Source organism: Cebus imitator, unplaced genomic scaffold, assembly GCF_001604975.1.
Source record: "Cebus imitator isolate Cc_AM_T3 unplaced genomic scaffold, Cebus_imitator-1.0 Scaffold364, whole genome shotgun sequence".
In the NCBI taxonomy this organism is placed as follows: Eukaryota; Metazoa; Chordata; class Mammalia; order Primates; family Cebidae; genus Cebus; species Cebus imitator.
In genome coordinates, this window is record NW_016107679.1 from 397,019 (window position 1) to 419,818 (window position 22,800).

The following is a 22,800-nucleotide window of genomic DNA, read 5'->3' on the forward strand; positions in this document are numbered from 1 at the left end:
TAGGAGAGGTGGGATTTTGCCTTGTTGGCCAGGTTGGTCTTGAACTCTGGACCTCAGGTGATCTGCCCACCTCAGCCTGCTAAAGTGCTGGGATTACAGGTGTGAGCCACTGCACCTAGCCTCTTTAATCTATTTTGAATTAAATTTTCTGTATAGTGAGATAAAGGTCTAATTTTATTCTTTTTTATGTGGCCATCCAGATTTCCCAGCACTATTTATTAGGTTATCCTTTCTCCAGTATGTGCTCTTGGCACCTGCTTTGAAAATCAGTTGGCTGTAAAAGCATGGATTTATTTCTGGACTCTCTATTTTGAGATTGGCTTATTTGCTTTTAGTGTCAGTACCATGGTGTTTTTTGGTTAATATAGCTTTATAAAATACTTTGAAGTCAGGTAGTGTAATTCCACCAATTTTGTTCTTTTTACCCAAGATCACTTTGGCTGTTAGATGTCTTCTGTGGTTCCATATGAATTTTAGGCTTGTTTTTCCACTGCTATGAGGCATGTCACTGGTATTTTGGTAGGGATTGCATTGAATCTGTAGATCACTTTGGATCATTTAACAGTATTAATTCTTCCAATCTATGAACATGGGATACCTTTTCATGTATTGGTGTTTTCTTCATTTCATTACTGTTTTATAGTTTTCATTGTAGGTATATTTTATTTCTTTAATTAAATGTATTCCTTGGTAATTTTATAGCTATTGTAAATGGGATTGTTTTGTTGATTTCTTTTTTGAGCTAATTCACTATTAGTGTATAGAGATATTACTGTTTTTTTATGTTGATTTTGTATTCTACAACTTTACTGAATTATTTTGTTCTAACACTTTTTTTGGTGGGATCTTTAGGGTTTTTCTGTATGTAAGATTGTGTTACCTGCAAATCGGGCTAATTTGACTTCCTCTTTCCCATTAATTTGGATTTTGTTTTTGTTTTGTTTTGTTTTGTTTTTGTTTTTTTTCTGGGGGGTGGGGCAGAGTCTTGCTCTGTCACCCAGTCTGGAGTGCAGTGGCACGATCTTGGCTCACTGAAAACTCCGCGTCCCAGATTCAAGTGATTCTCCTGCCAACTATCTGGGACTACAGGCATGTGCCATCATGCCTGGCTAATTTTTTGTGATTTTAGTAGAGATGGGGTTTCACCATGTTAGCCAGGATGGTCTCCATCTCCTGACGTTGTGATCCACCCACATTAGCCTCCCAAAGTGCTGGGATTACATGCGTGAGCCACTGTGCCCAGCTGGATGCTTTTTATACTTTTTTTTTTTTTCCTAATTGCTCTGGCCAGGATTTCCAATACTATGTTTAATAAAAGTGGTGAAAGGTAGTATGCTTATCTTATTCCAGATCTTAGTGGAAAAAATTTCAACTTTTTGTTATTTGGTACAGTGTTAAAATATGGATTTGTTATATGTGGCTTCTATTGTGTTGAGTTACATTCTTTGTATTCTTAATTTTTTGAAAGTTGTCAAGAATAGATGTTGAATTTCGTTAAATGCTTTTTGTGCCTACTGAAATGATCATAGGGTTTTTGCCTTTTATTCTGTTAATGTGATGTATCACATTTATTTATTTGTCTTTGTTGAACCATCCTTGCATTCCTGGGATCACTCCTACTTGAACATGGTGAATTCTGTTGAATTTGGTTTGCAGATACTTTGTTGAGGACTTTGCATCTATGTTCATCAGGTGTTTATTTTTGTGAAATGTTGACATCCAGTGTTTGAATGCTATTCATTCCATAGACTGTCTTTTCTCTGTACTGCCTTCTCTCCTCTGTTAAAGATCAGTTGGCATATATTTTTGTGTGTCTATTTCTAGGCTCCTCTATTATGTTCCATTGATTGACTTGTTTATTATTTTGTTAATACTATACTTTCTTGACTACTTTAGCTTTATATTAAGTCTTGAAGTCAGATAGTGCCAGATTTCCAACATGGTCTTCTCTACCATTAAGTTGTTAGTCTTGCTCTTTTGCCTCTCTGTCAACTTTAGAGTGAGTTTGTTGGCATTCAGAAAATAAATTGCTTGGAATTTGATTGAGATTGTATTAAATCTGTATATCAGGTTGGGAAAAACTGACATATTGACAGTATTGAGTCTTTGTATTCATTACATGTCTTCATTTATTTTTATTGTTTTTTTGAGACAGTTTCACTCTGTCACCCAGCCTGGACTACAATGGTGCAGTCTCGCTGTGCTCACTGCAACCTCTGCCTCCCAGGTTCAAGCGATTCTCCTGCTTCAACCTCCCCAGTAGCTGGGACTACAGGTGTATACCGCCATGTCCTGCTAATTTTCATATTTTTAGTAAAGATGTGATTTCACTATGTTGGCCAGGCTGGTCTCGAACTCCTGACCTCATGATCCACCTGTCTCAGCCTCCCAAATGCTGCGATTACAGGCATGAGCCACTGTGCCTAGCCTGTCTTCATTTATTTAGCTCTTTTTTGATGCCGTTCATTAGTGTTTTATAAATTTTTTGTGTAGATACATACATTCTATTACATGGTTTCTTAAAAATTCTTGTTAATTTTTTTATGTTTTTGAGACAGCATCTTACTCTGTCACTCAGTCTGGAGTGCAGTAATGTGATCTCAGCTCACTGCAACCTCTGCCTCCCAGACTCAAGCATTGTCCCACTTCAGCCTCCTGAGTAGCTGGGAGTAGAGGTGTGTGCCATCACATCCAGATAATTTTTGTATTGTTTTGTTTGTAGAGACAAGGTTTCACCATGTTGCCCAGGCTGCAAATATGTATTTTTTGTTTTTGTTTTTTTTGGAGATGGAGTCTTGCTCTTGCTGCCCAGGCTGAAGTGCAATGGCATGGTCTCAGCTCATTGCAACCTCCGCCTCCTGGGTTCCTGCCTCAGCCTCCCGAGTAGCTGGGATTACAGGTGCCCACCACCATGCCCAGCTAATTCTTGCAATTTTTTAGTAGAGACGGGAATTCATCATGTTGGCCAGGCTGGTCTTGAACTCTTGACCTGAGGTGATTTACCCGCTTTGGCCTCCCAAAGGGCTGGGATTACAGGTGTGAACCACTGTGCCCAGCCTTGTTTTTGTTTTTGTTTTTGAGACAGAGTCTCACTTTGTTGTTTAGGCTGGAGTGCAGCAGCGCAGTCTCAGCTCACTGCAACCTACACCTCCCGGGTTCAAGCAGCTCTCCTGCCTCAGCCTCCTGAGTAGCTGGGACCACAGGTGTGCATCACCACACCTGGCTAATAATTTGTATTTTTAGTAGAGATGCGGTTTTACTATGTTGGCCAGGCTGGTCTTGAATGCTGACTTCAAGTGATCTGTCCATCTTAGCCTCCCATAGTGTAGGGATTACAGGCATGAGCCACTGCTCCTGGTTTGCAAATGTGTTTATAATGACAAATTCTACTTTTTTATTGCTGGTGTGTAGAAAATTTATTGACTTTTTTATATTAATCTTTTGTATATTAATGATCCTGTAACTTCCTATAGTCGATTATTCTAGGAGGGTTTTTGGGTCAACTCTTTCAAATTTTCTACATAGATGATCATGTTATCTATGAGTAAAGACAGTTTTATTTATTCCTTCCCAGTCTCTTTACCCTTTATTTATTTTTGTTGTCTTATTGAATTAGCTGAGACTTCCACCACTCCATTGAAAAGCTGCAGTGATTGGAGACATCCTTGTCTTGTTCCTGATCTTAGTAGAAAAGCTTTGAGCTGTAGGTTTCTTGTAGATGTTCTTTATCGAGTTGAAAAAATTTCTTTCTATTACTGAGAGGTTTTTTTTGAATCATAAATGAGTGTTGTTCTGTAGTTTGCTCAGCAGGTGTTTTTTTGTTTGTGTGTGGTTTTTGTTTGCTTTTGAGATGGAGTCTTGCTCAGTCACCCAGACTGAAGTGCAGTGGCGTGATCTCGGTTTACTGCAACATCTGCTTACCGGATTCAAACAATTCCCCCGAACAGTTGGCATCACATCTGGCTAATTTTTGTATTTTTACTAGAGACAGGGTTTCACCCTGTTGGCTGGGCTGGTTGCAAACTCCAGACCTCAGGTGATCCGCCCACCTCAGCCTCGGAAAGTGCTGGGATTACAAGCGTGAGCCACTGCGCCCGGCCTTGTTCAGCATTTTTATCACGCGCATTAGATTTGTTAAGTGCTTTTTCTGCACTTATTGAAATAATAATATGATTTTTCTCTAGCCTGTTGATGTGATGGGTTATATTAATTGATTTTTGAATTTTGAACCAGCCTTACATATTTTGGATATATTTTACTTAGTTATGGTATTCTTTCTGTACGTTGTTGGATTTAATTTGCTAATATTTTATTGAGAGGTTTTATATCTGTATTCATAAGAGATGCTAATCTGTAGTTTTCTTTTCATGTAATATCTTTGTCTGATTCTGGTATTAAGGGAATGAGAAATTCAAAATTAGGAAGTACTCCTTCTGCTTCTATTTTGTGGAAGCCTTTGTAAAGAATTGGTATAAGTTCTCCCTTAAATGTTTGGTGGACTTCACCTGTGAACACATTCAGTTTTAGTTCTTTCTGTTTGGGATGATTATTAATTCACTTTCTTTAATAGATATAGGCCTAGGTTTAGGTCCTTGTTTTTGGCACTTTTGGTTGATATGCTCGGAATGTTGAAAGCTCATGGTTTATTATTAATGTTGTCTTCTATTTTACTCTAAAAGTACTTTGAATAATTATACATTATCTTAAATTTTATTTTTATATATTTTTATGAGATACTGATAAAAATATACAATGGTTTTCTTCCAGCCTAGTGTGTTAATTGTAACCTACAAGGAGCCTGCAAAATCATCTACTCAGTTTGGATCCTACAAGCAAGCTGAATGGAGGCCAGATAGTACCATGATAGCTGTATCAGTAAGTAGATTTTTTTGCTAAATAGTGATTTCTTACTAAATCATTACATTGCATTTAAATATGATTATCTTGGATGACTTTCTTTCAGTCTTTTACACTCATAAGCATTTATTTATTCTGATTGGAATTGCTTTACTGATTATTTTGTGTGCGTTGCTCCTCCATTAGCTTCTCTTTTGACTCTGCTACTTCCTCCTATCCCTAAACATAGCACCTATACCCTTTTCTGTTTGTTGTTCTCACTTTACTGTTTTGTCCTTGAAGTCTAATTTAGTTTTTCAAAAGACATTCACATGGCATTCTTGAATTTATATTTAAAGTCCTGCCTTCCATTCCAAAAGATGTCCTGTGAAATAATAAGCTTTATGTGCATATGTCACACTAAAATTCTCATATCCATTTGGATCTGTTTCTTCTTTTTTTTTTCTGTTCTATTAAATGTGCCTAGATATGTTTAATTTTACCTTTTCAGTTCATGTTTTATCACTGTCTAGGGCTGTCATTATGACTTAATTTGCATTAGCAGAATATATATGGTTAATTAATATTGAGCACCTCCTATGTGATGAGTACAATTGTAAGCAGTTTACATGGATCATCCCATTTAATCTTTAGATAAGTGCTTTGAAGTGGTTATTATTATCCTTCAAAATTGATGTGTAAATTGAGGATCTGAAAAATTGTCTTATCCAAGGTTATATGGGTAGTGTATACTAGAGAGATAAGGTATAAGTTTAGCTACTCAGCTTCCATTTACTGTGTTCTTATAACTAATTTTTCTCTCTGCTTTGATCTCGTTCTATTCCATATTATATGTAACACTGACTAGGTTAATAATGTGAAATGCTCCATATGATGAATAATATTGAATAGTTCTACATTTCCTATAGCAGGAGTTAGCAGATGACTTACCATGTACCAAATATACCCTGATGCCTATTTATGCATAATGTAAGAATAGTTTTTACATATTTAAATAATCAAAACAAGTCAAAGAAGAATACTATTTGCTACAATTGAAAATTATGTGATATTTAAATTTCAGTGTCCAAGTAAACTTTTACTGGGGCATGAAAATGCTCACTGACTTACAGATTATCTGTGACTTCTTTCAAGCTACAATGGCAGATTGAGTTGTTCTTTTTTTTTTTTTTTTTTTGACAGTCTCACTCAGTCACCAAGCGCCAGGCTGGAGCGCAGTGGTGCGATTTCAGTTCACTGCAGCCTCCGCTTCCTGGGTTCAAGCAGTTCTCCTGCCTCAGCCTCCCTCGTAGCTGGGACTACAGGCACGCACCACCACACCCTGCTGATTTTTAATTTTTTTTTAGTAGAAACGGGGTTTCACCTTGTTGGCCAGGATGGTCTGAATCTCTTGACCTCGTGATCCGCCTGCCTCGGCCTCCCAAAGTGCTGAGATTACAGGCGTGGGCCACCTCGGCTGGCTGCTGAGTTGAAGTCCTTAAAGCAAGCTTATGTAGTGTTCTCGTTGCTTTGCTCTTCTATTTAATGCACTGTATAGTAACACAGGTATAACTTAATAATATTTCAAGTGTACACATATTGCCATTCTGTGACATTTTATATTATTTTTATGCTACTACATAGCCATGTCAAAAGAACAAAAGAGAAAAGACTTTGCTTTGCTTTTAAAGCACGCTGGACTGTGGATTATTTTATTACTGAATTAGGTGGCAAAAGGTTGTATTTATTTTGCAGTAACATTTACAGCTATGCCAAAAGAATGTAAGCTGACATCACCAGACTAAGCACTTATCATAGTATTTGGAATTTACTGAAAGTAAAGTCAGAAGCAATAAAAAATTAAGCACAGAATAGCTCACCACAGGAGAATTCCTTCACAAAATTAAAATATGTAAATGAAAGTGTAGTCAAAGTAAGTTTGCTTAGTTTTTGATGAGTTGACAGATGTTATAATACTGCTCAGTTGTTAATTAAATGCTCCATGTGAAGTATGAATTGAGTGAATGACCTGTAGAACAATTCTAGAAGAAGAAAATTCTCAAAGGAGTTGAGAAAATACCAATTCAGTACAATCCAAAGTAGAATCTAATAAGTTGTATTAATTGATAGTAGTAAAACTCCACATGGAGCAGCAAAAGACATATTTGGGCAGATTTACAAAGTTTGTGAAAATATAAGGCTTTTAAAGCCTATGGTTAGTGTAAGTTTTTTTCAGAGATGGAAGCAGGAATATCTTGAATTGCTCTACTCCATAGCCATTATGGCTTGGGTAGTGGTAAAGGTTTATTGGAAACTTTTTACCTCGTGGATGAGACTACCTTTTTTTTTTCTCTTTACTTGAAGGGCCACCCTCTATCACTTAACAGACACTGAATAACTTAGGAAAATAGCTTTTGCTGTATGAAAAAACGTTGTCAAATATGAAATATGTAAAATCTCATTAAGGGACCAGTATTAATAGATGAAACTTTGCAATCAATTTTGATGATAGGGAAAAGTACTTTAAACTCCAATTAACCAAAAATATTATTTCCACAAAAAGAATGTCATTCTCAGTAGTGGATATGTATTCCCAAAAAAAGTCGTACTCAGTTACCATTACTATTATATTTAGAATTTTATAATTATAACACTTATAAAAATTTGTTTTCTATTAATCATGACTTTTTATTTTTCTGTATTTTTTATGCTTTGACATCTCCAGGGGCTTGCTGTCCCTGGAGAGGCCACTCCCTGCCAGGGTTAGCCAATTCCTAGAGATTGTAATGGACCCACCTACAAATACACCTTTTTATGCAAACTAATCAATCCAAAGTGTATAGCCCCAGCCACCTCCTTTATTGGCCTCTGCCACTCTGGGCCAATAATCCTCTGCCCTGATTACCTCAGGACCAGGTGCTAGTTAACTAGAGACAACCCATGTACTCCAGAGTCCATTGAAATTATTCAGCCTAGCCAATATCAAGTCTCCTTGCCATGCCTCAACCATTCCTTCCCATGGAAATGATGATAAAGGGTCTTACTTATGTTTTCCCCTCACTTCCACTGTCTCCTGACTGACCCTGGTAGTTTGCAGTGTGGCCCTTGGTGGTGCGTGTCATGTCCCCTCCTCTTTGGAATTGTAATAAACTTTTTTCATTGGCAATTGTCTCCTGATCTGTTTGCCTCAGTTTATCTGAATAATAATAAAACCCACATTTTAAAATATTTCTTGTTATATAAGTAAGTAAGATAAATTAAGTAAACAAGATAAACCTACAGAGTATCTTTGATTTTCCCTCTTCACTTGTAAAGTCTAAAATATTTACTGTCTGGCCTTTTACAGAAAAAGTTTGCGATCCTTATTCTACACAACCAAGTCCAGGCTTCTTAGCCTTTCATTTAAGGCACTTTAATCTCTAAAACCCTACTTCATTACTTCTCTGATGTTATTTTTTTCATTCTTTGTCTACATGGACTTTCATTTAGCTGAACTGTTTTTTCCATTATTCCTTATAAATTCAGAGAAAAACGACAGAACTTGCCAGCTCAGGATAAATGAGCATGAGTAGTTGAGATTGCTCTGATTTCAAGCCTAGATGATTAGGTAGTGTTCGTGGCAATTAGTAAAAAATATAAGAAGAGCAAGTATTCATGAAAGAAGATGGGATTTTCTGGATTTGGTTTCATAGAGTTTTGGTGTGTTACATTATTAATTTTTTTTAATTGTGGTAAACTATACAAAGCATAAAAAGTTACCATTTTAACTATTTTAAGTGTACAATTCAGTGTCATTAGTTATATTAATGGTGTTATGCAGCCATCACCACTATCTATTTTCTTCAATGTCACCCCAGACAGAAACTTATCATTAAGCATAACTTTGCATTCTCAATTTCCTCAGCTCGTTGTAACCTCTAATCAACTTTTTCTATGAATTTGCCTAACCTATGGATTTCATGTAAATGGAATCACACAGTATTTATCCTTTTGTCTTTGGCTTGTTTCACTTAGCATAATGTTGTTAAGTTTCATCCATAATTGTGTTATGTATCAGAACTTTATTCCTTTTTATAACTGAGTAATACTGCATTGTATGTATATACTACATTTTGTTTATCTGTTGGTAGGCATTTCAGTTGTTTCCAACTTTTGCCTATTGTGAAAAATGCTGGATTTAACATTCGCATACAAGTAAGTGTCTGTTAGAGTTGCTGCTTTTGATTGTTTTGGACATATACCCAGATGTGGAATTGCTGGATCAAAATCCATAGAGATTGCATCATTTTACACTTCTTTTGGCAGTGTAAAAGAGTTTCAGTTTCTCCCTAGCCTCATAAATGCTTTATTTTCATTTTAACAGGCATCCTAAAGGGGTGAAGTGGTATCTTCCTGTAGTTTTGATTTATGTTTTCCTGAAGACTGATGATGTTGATTATCTTTTCATGTGTTTTTGTCCATTTGTATGTCTTTGAAGAAATGTCTATTCAAATTCTTTGCCCATTTTTAAATTGGGTTGTTTGTATGTTGCTGAGTTGTTTATATATTCTTATATGAATCCTTTATTGGTTGTGTGATTTGACAATATTTTCTCTCATTCTGTAAGTTTTGTTTTTATTCTCTTTATAGTCCTTTGATGTATACAAATTAATGTTGGTGAAGTACAGCTTATTTATTTATTTATTTATTTATTCATTTAGAGACAGAGTCTCGCTCTGTCATCAGGCTGGAGTGCAGTGGTGCAATCCTGGCACTGCAACTTCCATTTTCTGGTTTCAAGCAATTCTCCTGCCTCAGCCTCCCTAGTAGATGGAACTACAGGCACGCACCACCACGCCCGGCTAACTTTTTGTACTGTTGGTAAAGATGGGGTTTCACCATGTTGGCCAGGATGGTCTCAATCTCTTGACCTCATGATCCCCCCGCCTCGGCTTCCCAAAGTGCTGGGATTACAGGCATGGGCCACGGCGCCTGGCCTACTTATTTATTTTTGATACAAGGTCTCACTCTGTCACCCAGGCAAGAGTGCCAGTAGTGCGATCTCAGCTCCCCACAACCTCTGCCTCCCGGGCTCTGGTGATTCTACTGCCTCAGCCTCCTGAGCAGCAGGGGCTATGTGTGCATGCCACCACCCCTGGCTAATTTTTGTATTTTTCATAGAGATGGAGTTTCACCATATTGTCCAGGCCTGTCTCAAACTCCTGAGCTCAAATGATATGCCCACCTTGGCCTCCCAAAGTGTTTGGATTATAGGCGTGAGCCACTGTGCCTGGCCTATTTTATCTGCATTTTCTTTTATTTCCTATGCTTCGGGTATTATATATAAAAAGTCATTGCCAAATACCATGATTCTCCTCTGATTTTTTTCTTTCAAGAGTTTTATTACTTTATGTTTAGTTCTTTGATTCCTTCTAAGTTAATTTTTGTAGATGGTGTAAAGTGTAAGAGTCCAACTTCATTTTTTGCATATGGATATATAGTTGTCCCAGTACGCTATGTTAAAGAACTATTCTTTTTCCATTGAATGGTCTTGGCACTCTTGTTGAAAATCAATTGGCCATTGGTATTTGGGGTTATTTCTGGATACTCCATTCTATTTCATTGTTCTGTATGTCTGTGCTTATTCTAGTATCACACTTTTTAAATTACTGTGGCTTTGTAGTAACTTTTGAAATCAGGAAGTAGAATCCTCCAGTTTTATTGTTGTATTTCAAGATACAAGTCATGTCCTGATAAACCCATTGTAAGCTGAAAATACCATGTCAAAAACGTAACAGCCCCAGACATCCATCATAATGTCATCATAAGTTGAACCATCGTTAAGTTTGATACCGGCTATAGTTTTGGCTGTTCTAAGTCCCATAGATGCTGTATGACTTTTTGAATTGGTTTTTCCATTTCTGCAAAAAATACATTGGGAATTTGGTAGAGATTGCACTGAATCTGTAGATCTCTTTGGGAAGCATTAATCTTGTTTTCTAATCCGTGAACATGCAGTGTCTTATTAATTACTTAGATCTTTAATTTCTGTAAGCAGTGCTTTCCAGTGTTGAGTATGCGAGTCTCTTTCCTCCTTCATTAAATTTATTCTTGTTTTTAATTTCTTTTTGATGCTATAGTAAATGGAATTGTTTTTAAGTTTCCTTTTTGGTTTTTCATTGCAAGCGTATAGACATATATCTGATTTTTTTTTCCAACTTTTAAGTTTAGGGTACATGTGCAGGATGTGCAGGTTTGTTACATAGGTTAACGTGTGCTATGGTGGTTTGCTTGCACAGATTATCCCATCACTTAGCAATTAAACCCGGCATCCATTAGCTATTCTTCCGATGCTCTCCCTCCTCCTGCACTCCCCCATCCTCCAACAGGTCCCAGCCTGTGTTGTTTCCCTTATGTGTCTACATGTTCTCATCATTCAGCTCCCACTTACAAGTGAGAACATGTGGTATTTGATTTACCGTTTTTGTGTTAGTTTGCTGAGGATAATGGTTTCCAGTTCCAGCCATGTCCCTTCAAAGGACATGATCTTGTTCCTTTTTATGGCTGCATAGTATGTGTACATTGCATGGTGTATGTGTACATTTCCTATCATTGATGTGCATTTAGGTTGATTCTATGTCTTTGCTATTGTGCATAGTGCTGCAGTGAACATACGCATGCATGAATGTTTATAATAGAATGATTTATGTTTTGGGTGATATATAGCCAGTATTGAGATATTTTGGGGGTTATATACCCAGTAATAAGATTGTTTGGTTAGATGGGTCAGATGGTATTTCTGCCTGTTCATGTCCTTTGCCCACTCCTTTATGGATTTCTTTTTCTTATAAGTTACCAAATTCATTGTAGGTGCTGGATGGTAGACCTTTGTCAGATGAATAGATTCCAAAAATTTTCTCCCATTCTATAGGTTGTCTGTTCACTCTGATAATAGTTTCTTTTGTTGTGTAGAAGCTCTTTAGTTTGATTAGTCCCATTTGTCAATTTTTGCTTTTGTTGCAATTGCTTTTGTCATCTTTGTCATGAAATCTTTTCCTGTGCCTGTGTCCCGAATGGTATTGCCTAGATACAGATTTTCTTCTTGGGTTTTACGTTTAAGTCTTTCATCCATCTTGAGGTGACTTTTGTATAGGGTATCAGAAAGGGGTCCAGTTTCACTTTTCTGCTTATAGCTAGCCAGTACTCCCAACACCTTATATTACATAGGGAATCTTTTCTCTATTACTTATTTTTGTCAGGTTTGCAAAGATCAAATGGTGTAGGTGTGCAGTCTTGTTTCTGGGTTCTGTATTCTCTTACATTGGTCTATGTGTCTATTCTTGTACCAGTACCATGCTTCTTTGGTTACTGTAGCCCCATTTTATAGTTTTAAGTCAGGTAGCTTGATGCCTCTGGCCTTGTTCTTTTTGGTTTCATTGCCTTGGCTATTCGAGCTCTTTGTTGGTTCCATATGAATTTTAAAATAGTTTTTTCTAATTATGTGAAGAATGTCAGTCGTAATTTAATGGGAATAACATTGAATCTGTAAGTTAGTTTGGGCATCATAACCATTTTCATAATATTGACTCTTGCTAACTAACCATGAACATGGAATGTTTTTCCATTTGTTTGTGTCATCTCTCATTTGTTTGAGCATTGGTTTGTAGCTCCCCTTGAAGAGGTTCTTCACCTTCCTTATTAGCTGTATTCCTAGGTATTTTATTTGTTTGTGACAGTTGTGAATGGGAGTTCATTCATGATTTGACCCTCTGTTTACCTGTTGATGTATAATAATGCTAATGACGTTTGCACATTGATTTTCTATTCATAGACTTTGCTGAAGTTGCTTATCCGCTTATGAAGCTTTTGGGCTGAGGCGATGGGGTTTTCTAGATACAGGATCATGTCATCTGCAAAGATAGTTTGACTTTCTCTCTTCCTGTTTGAATACCCTTAACTTCTTTCTCTTGCCTGATTACCCTGGCCAGAACTGCCAATACTATGTGGGCATCCTTGTCTTGTGCCTGTTTTCAAGGGGAATGCTTCCAACTTTTGCTCATTCAGTGTGATACTGGTTGTGGTTTTGTCATATATGGCTCTTGTTATTTTGAGGTATGTTCCTTTAATATTTGGTTTATTGAGAGTTTTTAACATAAAAGAATGTTGAATTTTATCAAAGACCTTTTCTGCATCTATTGAGGTACTCATGTGTTGTGTTTAGTTCTGTTTAGGTGATAAATCACATTTATTGATCTGCATATGTTGAGCCAACCTTCCATTCAGGGATGAAGCCTATTTGATCATGATGGATAAAGTTTTTGATGGGCTGCTGAATATTTTGTTTGCCAGTATTTTGTTGAGGATTTTTACATTGATGTTCATCAAGGATATTGGTGTGGAGTTTCCTTTTTTTTTTTTTTGGTTTGTTTAGTCTCTGCCAGGTTTTGGTATCAGGAAGTTGCCAGCCTCATAGAATGAGTTAAGGAGGAGTCCCTTCTTTTCAATTATTTTGGAATAATTTCAATAGAAATGGTACCAGCTCTTCTTTCTACCTCTGTCCTGGGCTTTGTTGTTGTTGTTGTTGTTGCTGCTAGGCTTTTTATTACTTCCTCAATTTCAGAACTCATTATTGGTCTATTCAGGGATTCAATTTCTTCCTAGTTCAGTCTTGGGGAGGGTGTTTGTGTCCAGGAATGTATCCATTTCTTCTAGATTTTCTATTTTATGTGCATAGAGGTGTTTATAGTATTCTCTAATGGTTGTTTGTATTTCTTTGGGGTTAGTGGTGATATCCCCCTTATCATTTCTGATTGTGTTTATTTAAATCCTCTCTTCTTAATCAAGCTAGCTGTCTATCTATTGTATTAATTTTTTCAAAAAACCAGCTTTTGGATTCATTGATTGCTTGATTGTTTTTCGTGTCTCTGTCTCCTTCAGTTCTGCTCTGATCATGGTTATTTCTTGTCTTCTACAAGCTTTTGGGTTCATTTGTTCTTGTTTCTCTAGTTTTCTTAGTTGTGATTTTAGATTGTTAACTTGAGATGTTTATAGCTTTTTGATGTGGGCATGTAGGGCTATAAATTTCCCTCAACACTGCTTTAGCTGCATCCCAGATATTCTGGTATATTGTCTCTTTGTTCTCATTAGTTTCAAAGAACTTGATTTCTGCCTTAATTTCATTGTTTACTCACTCAGGAGCAGGCTGCTCAGTTTCCATATAGTTGTGTAGTTTTGATGAATTTCTTCATTCTTAATTCTTTTGGGTGAATTAATATTTTGTTGTGGTCTGAGAGAATGTTTGTTATGATTTCAGTTCTTTTGCATTTGCTAAAGAGTGTTTTACTTCCGATATGTGCTCAATTTTAGAGTAAGTGCCATGTGATGATGATAAGAATTATATTCTGTTGTTTTTGGGTGGAGAGTTCTATAGATATCTATCAGGTCTCCTTAATCTAGAGCTGAGTTCTGGTCCTGAATATCTTTGTTTATTTTCTGTCTTGATGATCTGCCTAATATTGTCACTGGTATGTTAAAGACTCCTACTATTATTGTGTTAAGTCTAAATCTTTTTGAAGGTCTCTAAGAACTTCTTTTATGAATCTGGGTTCTCCTATATTGTGTGTGTATATATTTAGGATATTTAGCTCTTCTTATTAGATTGATCCTTTTATCCTTATGAAATGCCCTTTGACTTTTTTGATCTTTGTTCATTTAAAGTCTGTTTTGTCAGAAACTAGGATTGCAGTCCTTCTTTCTGTTTTGCATTTACTTGGCAAAGTTTTCTCCATCCCTTTATTTTGGGATGTGTGTCTTTGCACATGATATGGGCCTCTTGAAGACAGCATACTGATTGGTCTTGGTTCTTTATTTAGCTTACCGTACTGTGTCTTTTAATTGGATCATTTAGCCCGTTTACATTTAAAGTTAGTATTGTCATTTTTTGATTTGATCATGTCATCAAGATGCTAGCTGGTTATTTTGCAGGCTTGTTTGTGTGGTTGCTTCATAGTGTCACTGGTCTGTTTACTTCAGTGTTTTGGTAGTGGCTGATAATGGTTTTTCCTTTCCATATTTAGTGCTTTCTTTAGGAGGAGCTCTTGCAAGGCAGGTCTGATGGTCACAAATTCCCTCAGCAATTGCTTGTCTGAACAGGATCTTATTTCTTCTTTGCTTATGAAGCTTAGTTTCACCAGATACGATGTTGTGGGGTGGGTATTCTTTTCTTTAAGAATGTTTAATATCAGCCGGGCACAGTGGTTCATTCCTGTAATCCCAGCACTTTGGGAGGCCAAAGTGGGTGAATCATGAGGTCAAGAGATCAAGACCATCCTGGCTAACATGGTGAAACCCTGTCTCTACTAAAAATACAAAACTTAGCTGGGTGTGGTGGCATGCGCCTGTAGTCCCAGCCTACTTGGGAGACTGAGGCAGGAGAATTGCTTGAACCCAAGAGGTGGAGGCTGCATTGAGCTGAGATCATGCCACTGCACTGCACTTTAGCCTGGCAACAGAGCAAGAATACATCTCAAAAAAAAAAAAGTTTAATATTTTCCTTAATCTCTTCTTGCTTTTGGAGTTTCCACTGAGAGGTCCATTGTTGGTATGACGGGCTTCCCTTTCATAGGTGATCTGGTCTTTCTTTGTGGCTGCCCTTAACATTTTTCTTTCATTTCGACCTTGGAGAATCTGATGATTATGTGTCTTGGGGTTGATCTTCTCATGGAATAGCTTACTGGGCTTCTCTGCGTTTCCTAAATTTGAATGTTGGCTTGTCTTGCTAGGCTGGTGAAGTTCTCCTGGATGATATCCTGAAGCATGTTTTCCAACTTGATTCCATTCTCCCTGTCTCTTTCAGGTACCCCAGTCAGTCTTAAGTTCAGTCTCCATAATCTGTTATTTCTCAGAGCTTTTCTTCATTTTCATTCCTTTTTCTCTATTCTTGTTTGCATATCTGATTTCAGGAAGATAGTCTTCAAGCTCTGAGATTCTTTTCTCTGTTTGGTCTATTCTGCTATTAATAATTGTGATTGCATTTTTAAGTTCTTTTTTTTTTAAATGAAAATAAATTTTATTTTTTTATTATTTATTTATTTGTTTATTTATTTTTGAGACAGAGTTTCACTCTTGTTACCCAGGTTGGAGTGCAATGGCGCGATCTCGGCTCACCGCAACCTCCGCCTCCTGGGTTCAGGCAATTCTCCTGCCTCAACCTCCTCAGTAGCTGGGATTACAGGCACGCACCACCATGCCCAACTAATGTTTTTGTATTTTTAGTAGAGACGGGGTTTCACCATGTTGACCAGGATGGTCTCGATCTCTTGACCTCTTGATCCACCCGCCTCGGCCTCCCAAAGTGCTGGGATTACAGGCTTGAGCCACCGCGCCTGGCCTGCATTTTTAAGTTCTTATAGCATGTGTTTTTCAGCTCTAACAGGTCAGTTATAGTCCTCTCTAAACTGGTTTCTCCTAGTATTGTCAGTGGTGTGTTAAAGTCTCCCACTGTTGTTGTGTGGGAGTCTAAGTCTCTTTGGAGGTCCCTAAGAACTTGCTTTGTAAATCTTGGTGCTCCTGTATTGAGTGCGTATATATTTAGGATATTTAGCTCTTCTGTTCTTGGCTCAGATGTGCCTGTAGGAGGTGGCTGGAGACCCGTTTTGGGAGATGTCGCCCAGTCAAGAGGAATGGGATCAGGGACCCATTTAAAGAAACAATCTGGCTGCAGCACGTGTGCTGTGTTGGGGATGTCTTCAGCCCCCAATTGGTATGGGCTCTCCAGAACCCACAGGCTCTGGATTGATTGAGAAACCTTAGTGACAATGTGGCAGCCTGCTCTACCACCTGGGCACTTCATCCTTGGGGGAGATTAGAGCTCTGTCTAATTGGGGGTGGCTCAAGACCCCTGCTGGGAGGACCCACTCCCCCATGAGGAGGAGTGGGTTTAAGTCTCATGTAAAGAAGCAGTCTGGCCAAGATCTGGCAATATATCTGGGCTACACTACAGGGACTGTTTCTGATCCAGGCTGTATGGATATATGTGGCTTTGGTGTATTGATTTTATGTCCTACAATTTTGCTAACTTTATTAGCTCTGATAATTTTTGTGTGCATTATGTATACATCTTGTCTGTGGTCTGATTTGGATGCCCTCATCTCCTTTTCTTGTCTAATTGCTCTGGGTAGAACTTTCAATACTATGTTAAATTAAGTGGTAAAAGTGGGCATCCTTAATCTTGTTCTCATTCTAGGGGAAGGCTTTCTGTCTTTAACCATTGAGTATAATGTTGGCTTAAGGTTTTTCATATACAACCTTTATTATGTCGAGGTTATTTACTTCTATTCTTAGTTTATTGTATGCTTGTATTGTTAAAGGGTGTTAAATTTTGTCAAATGCTTTCATCGCATCAATTGAGATAATCGTGGATTTTTCCTTCATCTGTTAATGTAGTGTATTTCATTGATTGATTTTCATATATTGAACCATCCTTGCATTCTGTGACTGAATCCCATTTTGTCACGATGTATGAAGTATTTTGCTGAGGATTTTTTCATCTGTATTTATACAATATATTGATCTGTAGTTCTCAAGTCAGTTTTGGTAGATTGCATGTTTTTAGAACTTGGTCAATTTCATCTGACTCGTCTAATTTTATTAGAATACAGCTATTTTATTTTCATAATCTCATTTATGCAAAATTACTGGTAATGTTCTTTCATTTCTGATTTTTGTAATTTGAATCATCTCCCTTTTTTCTTAACTTACCTAGAGGTTTATCAATTTTGTTGATTTTTCAAAGAGTCAACTTTTGCCTGGATGTGATGGCTCATGTCTGTAATTCCAGCATTTTGGGAAGCTGAGGCAGGAGGATTGCTTGAGGCATGGAGTTACAGGGCGGCCTGGGCAACATACTGAAATGCCATCACTACAAAAAATAAATTAAACTTAGCCAGGTGTGTTGGCACGATTGTAGGCCTAGCTACTCAGGAGGGTGAGTCAGGAGGATCACCTGTATTCAAGAGTTCAGGGTTGCCATGAGCTTTGATCTTACCACAGCACTCCAGTCTGGGCAATAGCACATGACTGTGTGTCAAGAAAAACCAAATAATTTTTGTTAAAGTGTATTTTTTTAAAATTGTTTTTCTGTTCTCTACTTTACTCTAACCTTTATTATTTCCTTTTTTCTGCCAGCTTTGGGATTACTTTGCTCTTCGTTATTTAGTTATTTTATGTGCACATTTAGGTTATTGATTTGAAATGTCCTCCCACCCCTATCTTTTTTTTTTAGACAGAGTCTTGCTTTGTTGCCTAGGCTGAAATGCAGCAGCAAGATCATGGCTTACTGCAGTCTTGATCTCCTGGGCTTAAGTGATCCTCTCACCTCAGCCTCCCTAGTGACTGGGACCAAAGGCACACATCACCATGCCCATCCTTTAGCTGATTTTGTTTATTTTTTGTAGAGATGTGATCTCACTACATTGGCCAGATGTGATCTCACTACATTGTGATCTCAAAACTCCTAGGCTAAAGCAGTCATCCTGCCTTGACCTCCCAGGTGCTGGGATTACAGGCATGAGCCAACACATTGGGCCTGATATGTGCCTTTTTAAGTGTGGGTGTCTACTGTTCTAGCCTCTGCCTGTTACCCAGTTCCAAAGTTGCTTCCACATTTTGGGATATCTTTATAGCAGCACCCCACTCTCTGCAGTAGCAATTTACTGTATTCGTTCATTCTCATGGTGCTATAAAGAACTGCCCAAAACTGGATAATTTATAAAGGAAAGAGGTTTAACTGACTCACAGTTCTGTGTGGCTGGGGATGCCTCAGGAAAGTTACAATCATGGCAGAAGGGAAAACACACATGTGCTTCTTCACATGGTGGCAGGAGAGAAGTGCTGAGCAAAGGGATAAAAGCCCCTTATTGGGCCGGGCGTGGTGGCTCACGCCTGTAATCCCAGCACTTTGGGAGGCCGAGGCAGGTGGATCACGAGGTTGAGACCATCCTGGTCAACATGGTGAAACCCCGTCTCTACTAAAACTACAAAAAATTAGCTGGGCATGGTGGCGCGTGCCTGTAATCCCAGCTACTCAGGAGGCTGAGGCAGGAGAATTGCCTGAACCCAGGAGGCGGAGGTTGCGGTGAGCCGAGATCGCGCCATTGCACTCCAGCCTGGGCAACAAGAGCGAAACTCTGACTCAAAAAAAAAAAAAAAAAAAGCCCCTTATTAAAATACCATCATATCCCATGAGAACTCACTCACTATCATGAGAACTCCATGAGGGTACTGCCCCTATGATTCAGTTACTTCCCACCAGGTCCCTGTCTCAGCACTTGGGGATTATGGGAAGTACAGCCAAACCATCATTGAGAAACCCTAATTAATAACTGACAAGCTGTTTCTCTGTTAATGCTTTCAAAATTCTCGTGTCTTTTGGTTTCAGCAGTTTGATTCTAATGTGTCTCAGTGTGAGTCTCTGAGTTTATGCTTTTTAGAGTTTCTTTAGTTCACTGGATTTGTATATTCATGGATTTCATCAGGGCTTGTGGCATTATCAGCAATTACTTCTTTAAATATTTTTTGCAGCCCTTCTCTTTCCTCCATTCTTCTATTCCTATATTATGTATGTTGGCATGATTGATAGTGCCCCCCCATAGGTTTTTCAGACTCTGTTTATTTTTCTTTATTCTTTTTTCATTCCTTACATTGCATAATTTTCAAATGTCTTTAAGTTTATGTATCTTTTCTTCTGTCTGCTGAAATTTGCTGTTGAATTCCTGTAGTGAATTTTTCATTTTAGTTACTGTACTTTTTATCTTCAGAATTTGTTTAGTTTCTTTAAAAATTTTTTCTCTTTTATTGATACTTTCATTTTGTTTAGACATTATTTTCTTGATTTTCTGTAGTCCTTTGACCATTGTCTCCTTTAGCTCATTGAACGTGTTTAATACTGTTGATTTAATGTCTCACGTTAATAATTCAAATGTCTAGGCTTCCTTAGGGATGGTTTCTGCCGTATTCTTTATTTCCTATGACTGGGCCATACTTTTCTGTTTCTTGTTTGTGTTGTAATTTTTCATTGAGAACTGGACTGTCTGAGTATATGTGGTGACTTTGGACATCTGATTCTCCTAGCCCTCAGAAATTGCTAGGTTTTGCTCCTTGACTATTGAAGAGTTCCTTTTATTACTCTTCCAAACTATTTTTGCTAAGTATGTATTTCTTCTAATGGGTGGTCTCTGAAGTTTCTTTTTTTGTTTTCTCTGTCGTCAGCCAATCAGTAAGATTTCCTTAGATATCCTATTCCCCCAAAGAGGGGTTAAAAATAGGTCCTCTCTATAAAATTCCCTCTTGGCCCAGAATCCCCGGGTGTACCAGGCCCTTAGTGATCAAAAGCAGAAATTAGAGCCCACAACACTAGCTTTTGGAGCACAGAGCCCTTATTGACCCCCTTACTCCCACAAGCCACACCAGATACCCTTTGCAACATCCACAGCTGCCTGCCACAGAGTTGGTTGATGAGGGGGGTGACAGCTGCAACCACAGGAAAGCCGAAATTATTTGAAATTTGCTAACACCTTCATTAAGCTGTCTCCTGGAGGCTGCAGATGTTCTACCAGGTCCAGAGTTCCATAATAGTAGCTTCAGGTAATTCCTGCTAATTAAATTGTAGTTTTGGTGGATAGATTCCTAGAGCTTCCTCTTCCACCATCTTCTCTGATGCCATTCCCCATGCTTGTTGAATTTTGAAGTATGTGTTGTAAATCATAGTTGAAACTTAACAATTGAATGAAAGGGCTGTAAGAGGAAAATGCTCTCTAGATTATGTGCAGTTAATGGCAAAGAAGTGGTGGCGTTTGTTTTTTAAAACAGCATAGGAATACTTTTCCTTAAGGCTTCAATTCTAGCAAGGTAATTTTAAGTTGCATTTCGTTTATTTTTTCTTCTTGGCTCTTTTGGACAATTACCAGGCCTTTTTTTTATATATATAAAAATGCAAATTCCTACATGCAGTGGCAGTAAGTTATGGCTGCCAATTTTAGAAACAAAGTTCTAAGAAACAAAGTTCTAGCTAACCATGTAACTCCATTCTGATACAGGAAACATTGCAGACTTAAAGTATCTTAAAGTTTAGGTTAGTAATAAATTTTATATGTAAGCCCCCTCTCTGCACTGTTGACATTTTTAGGTTTCTAGGACATATATATACATTTAGTGTGTGTGTGTGTGTGTGTGTGTGTGTGTGTGTGTGTGTGTGTGTGTGTAGAAAAGGAGTAGATTGTGAGATTGCAATATAGTTATGTGGAGAACATTAATTTGAAATAAAATCAGAATTATTAAAATGTGGGACTCAGCTAAAGTGAGTTACACTGGAGAAACATGGATTTCTTTTAAACAAAAGATAACATCTTAAAGATCGATACTAACAATTGGTAACATTGTATGTATTTATTTTATTTTTTTTGAGATGCATTCTTGCTTTATCACCCAGACTGGAGTGCAATGATGCAACCTTGGCTCACTGCAACCTCTGCCTCCCAGGTTCAAGCAGTTCTCCTGCTTCAGCCTACCGAGAAGCTGAGACTACAGGCTTATGCCACGACACCCAGCTAATTTTTTGTGTTTTTAGTAGAGACAGGGTTTCACTATGTTGGTCAGGCTGGTCTTGAACTCCTGACCTCAAATGAGCCACCTCTGCAGTCTCCCGAAATGTATTTATTTATATAAAGGAAAATTATAAACTGGATTACGTCTGAAACTTTATTATTAAATATTTGCTTATCACAAGTTTTGCAGATTTAAAAAATATTAAAATACATTTATTCTCTAACTTTTTCAACATTTATAGAGTCTGTATATTCCAGGTAGTATGTAATCAATGAGGATGTAGTTTGAGAAAAAAAATTGTCTTGCATCATGCAGTGTGATTTCCATTTTCTTTAGGAATGTCTTTGGTTTGCCATTATTTTTTGAAGGATATTTTTGCTACAGGTAGATATTCAAGTCTGCATCCATTTTCAACACTGATGGAGTCTATGTTATATATTAGGCTTTGGGGTCTCTATTCTTTGGCGGTTAAGCATTAAGTATGAAATTACAAGAAAAAAAATTACATGAACCATATGAATTTTATTTTTGCTTCCCCTAAAGATATCTTTAATTTGCATTAATTTCTCAAGGATATTTTCAAGAGGTATAGAATTCTGAATTGGCAGTTATTTAAGTTAAAGATTTGATTCCATTGTTTTCTGCCATTTTTCATTGTATTAAGAAGTCAGTGAATGATCTTATAGTTGGCCTTTTGAAAGTAATGTAAACTTTTTTGTTTGTTTGAGACAAAGTCTTGCTCTGTTGCCCAGTCTGTTTGTTTGAGACAGTCTTGAGTCTTTCTCTGTCACCCAGGCTGGAGTGCAGTGGCTCAATTTCAGCTCACTGCAATCTCCACCTGCTGGGTTCAAGCGATTTCCCTGCCTCAGCTTTCTGAGTAGCTGGGATTACAGGTGTGTACCACCATGCCCAGCTAATTACTATTTTTTAAATTTTTAGTAGAGACAAGGTTTCAACATGTTGGCCAGGCTGGTGCTGAACTCCTGGCCTCAAGTGATCCTCCTGCCTTGGCCTCCCAAAGTGCTCAAATTATAGGTGTTAGTTACTGTGCCCAGCCACCTTTTTTTGTTGTTGTTGTTTAACTGCTTTTAAGATTTTTCAGCATCTTTGGTTTTCAGAATTTAGCTGTGATATGCTAAGATGTGGTTTCCTTTGTGCTTATCTGTTTGCTATTCTTTAAGCTTGAATCTGTGAAAATTCTCAACTATTATCGCTATACTGCCTGTGTCTCATTTTGTGGGAATAGGACATCAATTTAAATTTTTGTATATATTTTACATGTTTCATGCTTTTTTTTGTTGCCCGCTCTCCCTTTATTTTTTCTGTGCTTTATTGTGGCTATTTTCTACTGCTGTGTCTCTCTTTTTTTTTGTTTTTTTTGTG

The 22,800-nt window shown here is 37.6% G+C and overlaps 1 protein-coding gene across 1 annotated transcript in view; it reads left to right on the plus strand.

The window, feature by feature from the left end:
- The window catches only part of RIC1 (RIC1 homolog, RAB6A GEF complex partner 1), a 142,819-nt gene that overhangs the window by 32,182 nt on the left and 87,837 nt on the right, over positions 1-22,800 (plus strand). Inside the window, exon 2 of the mRNA XM_037730823.1 lies at positions 4,768-4,875. Within this exon, the coding sequence (XP_037586751.1) occupies positions 4,768-4,875 (108 nt within the window). The remainder of the gene's footprint in view (positions 1-4,767; positions 4,876-22,800) is intronic.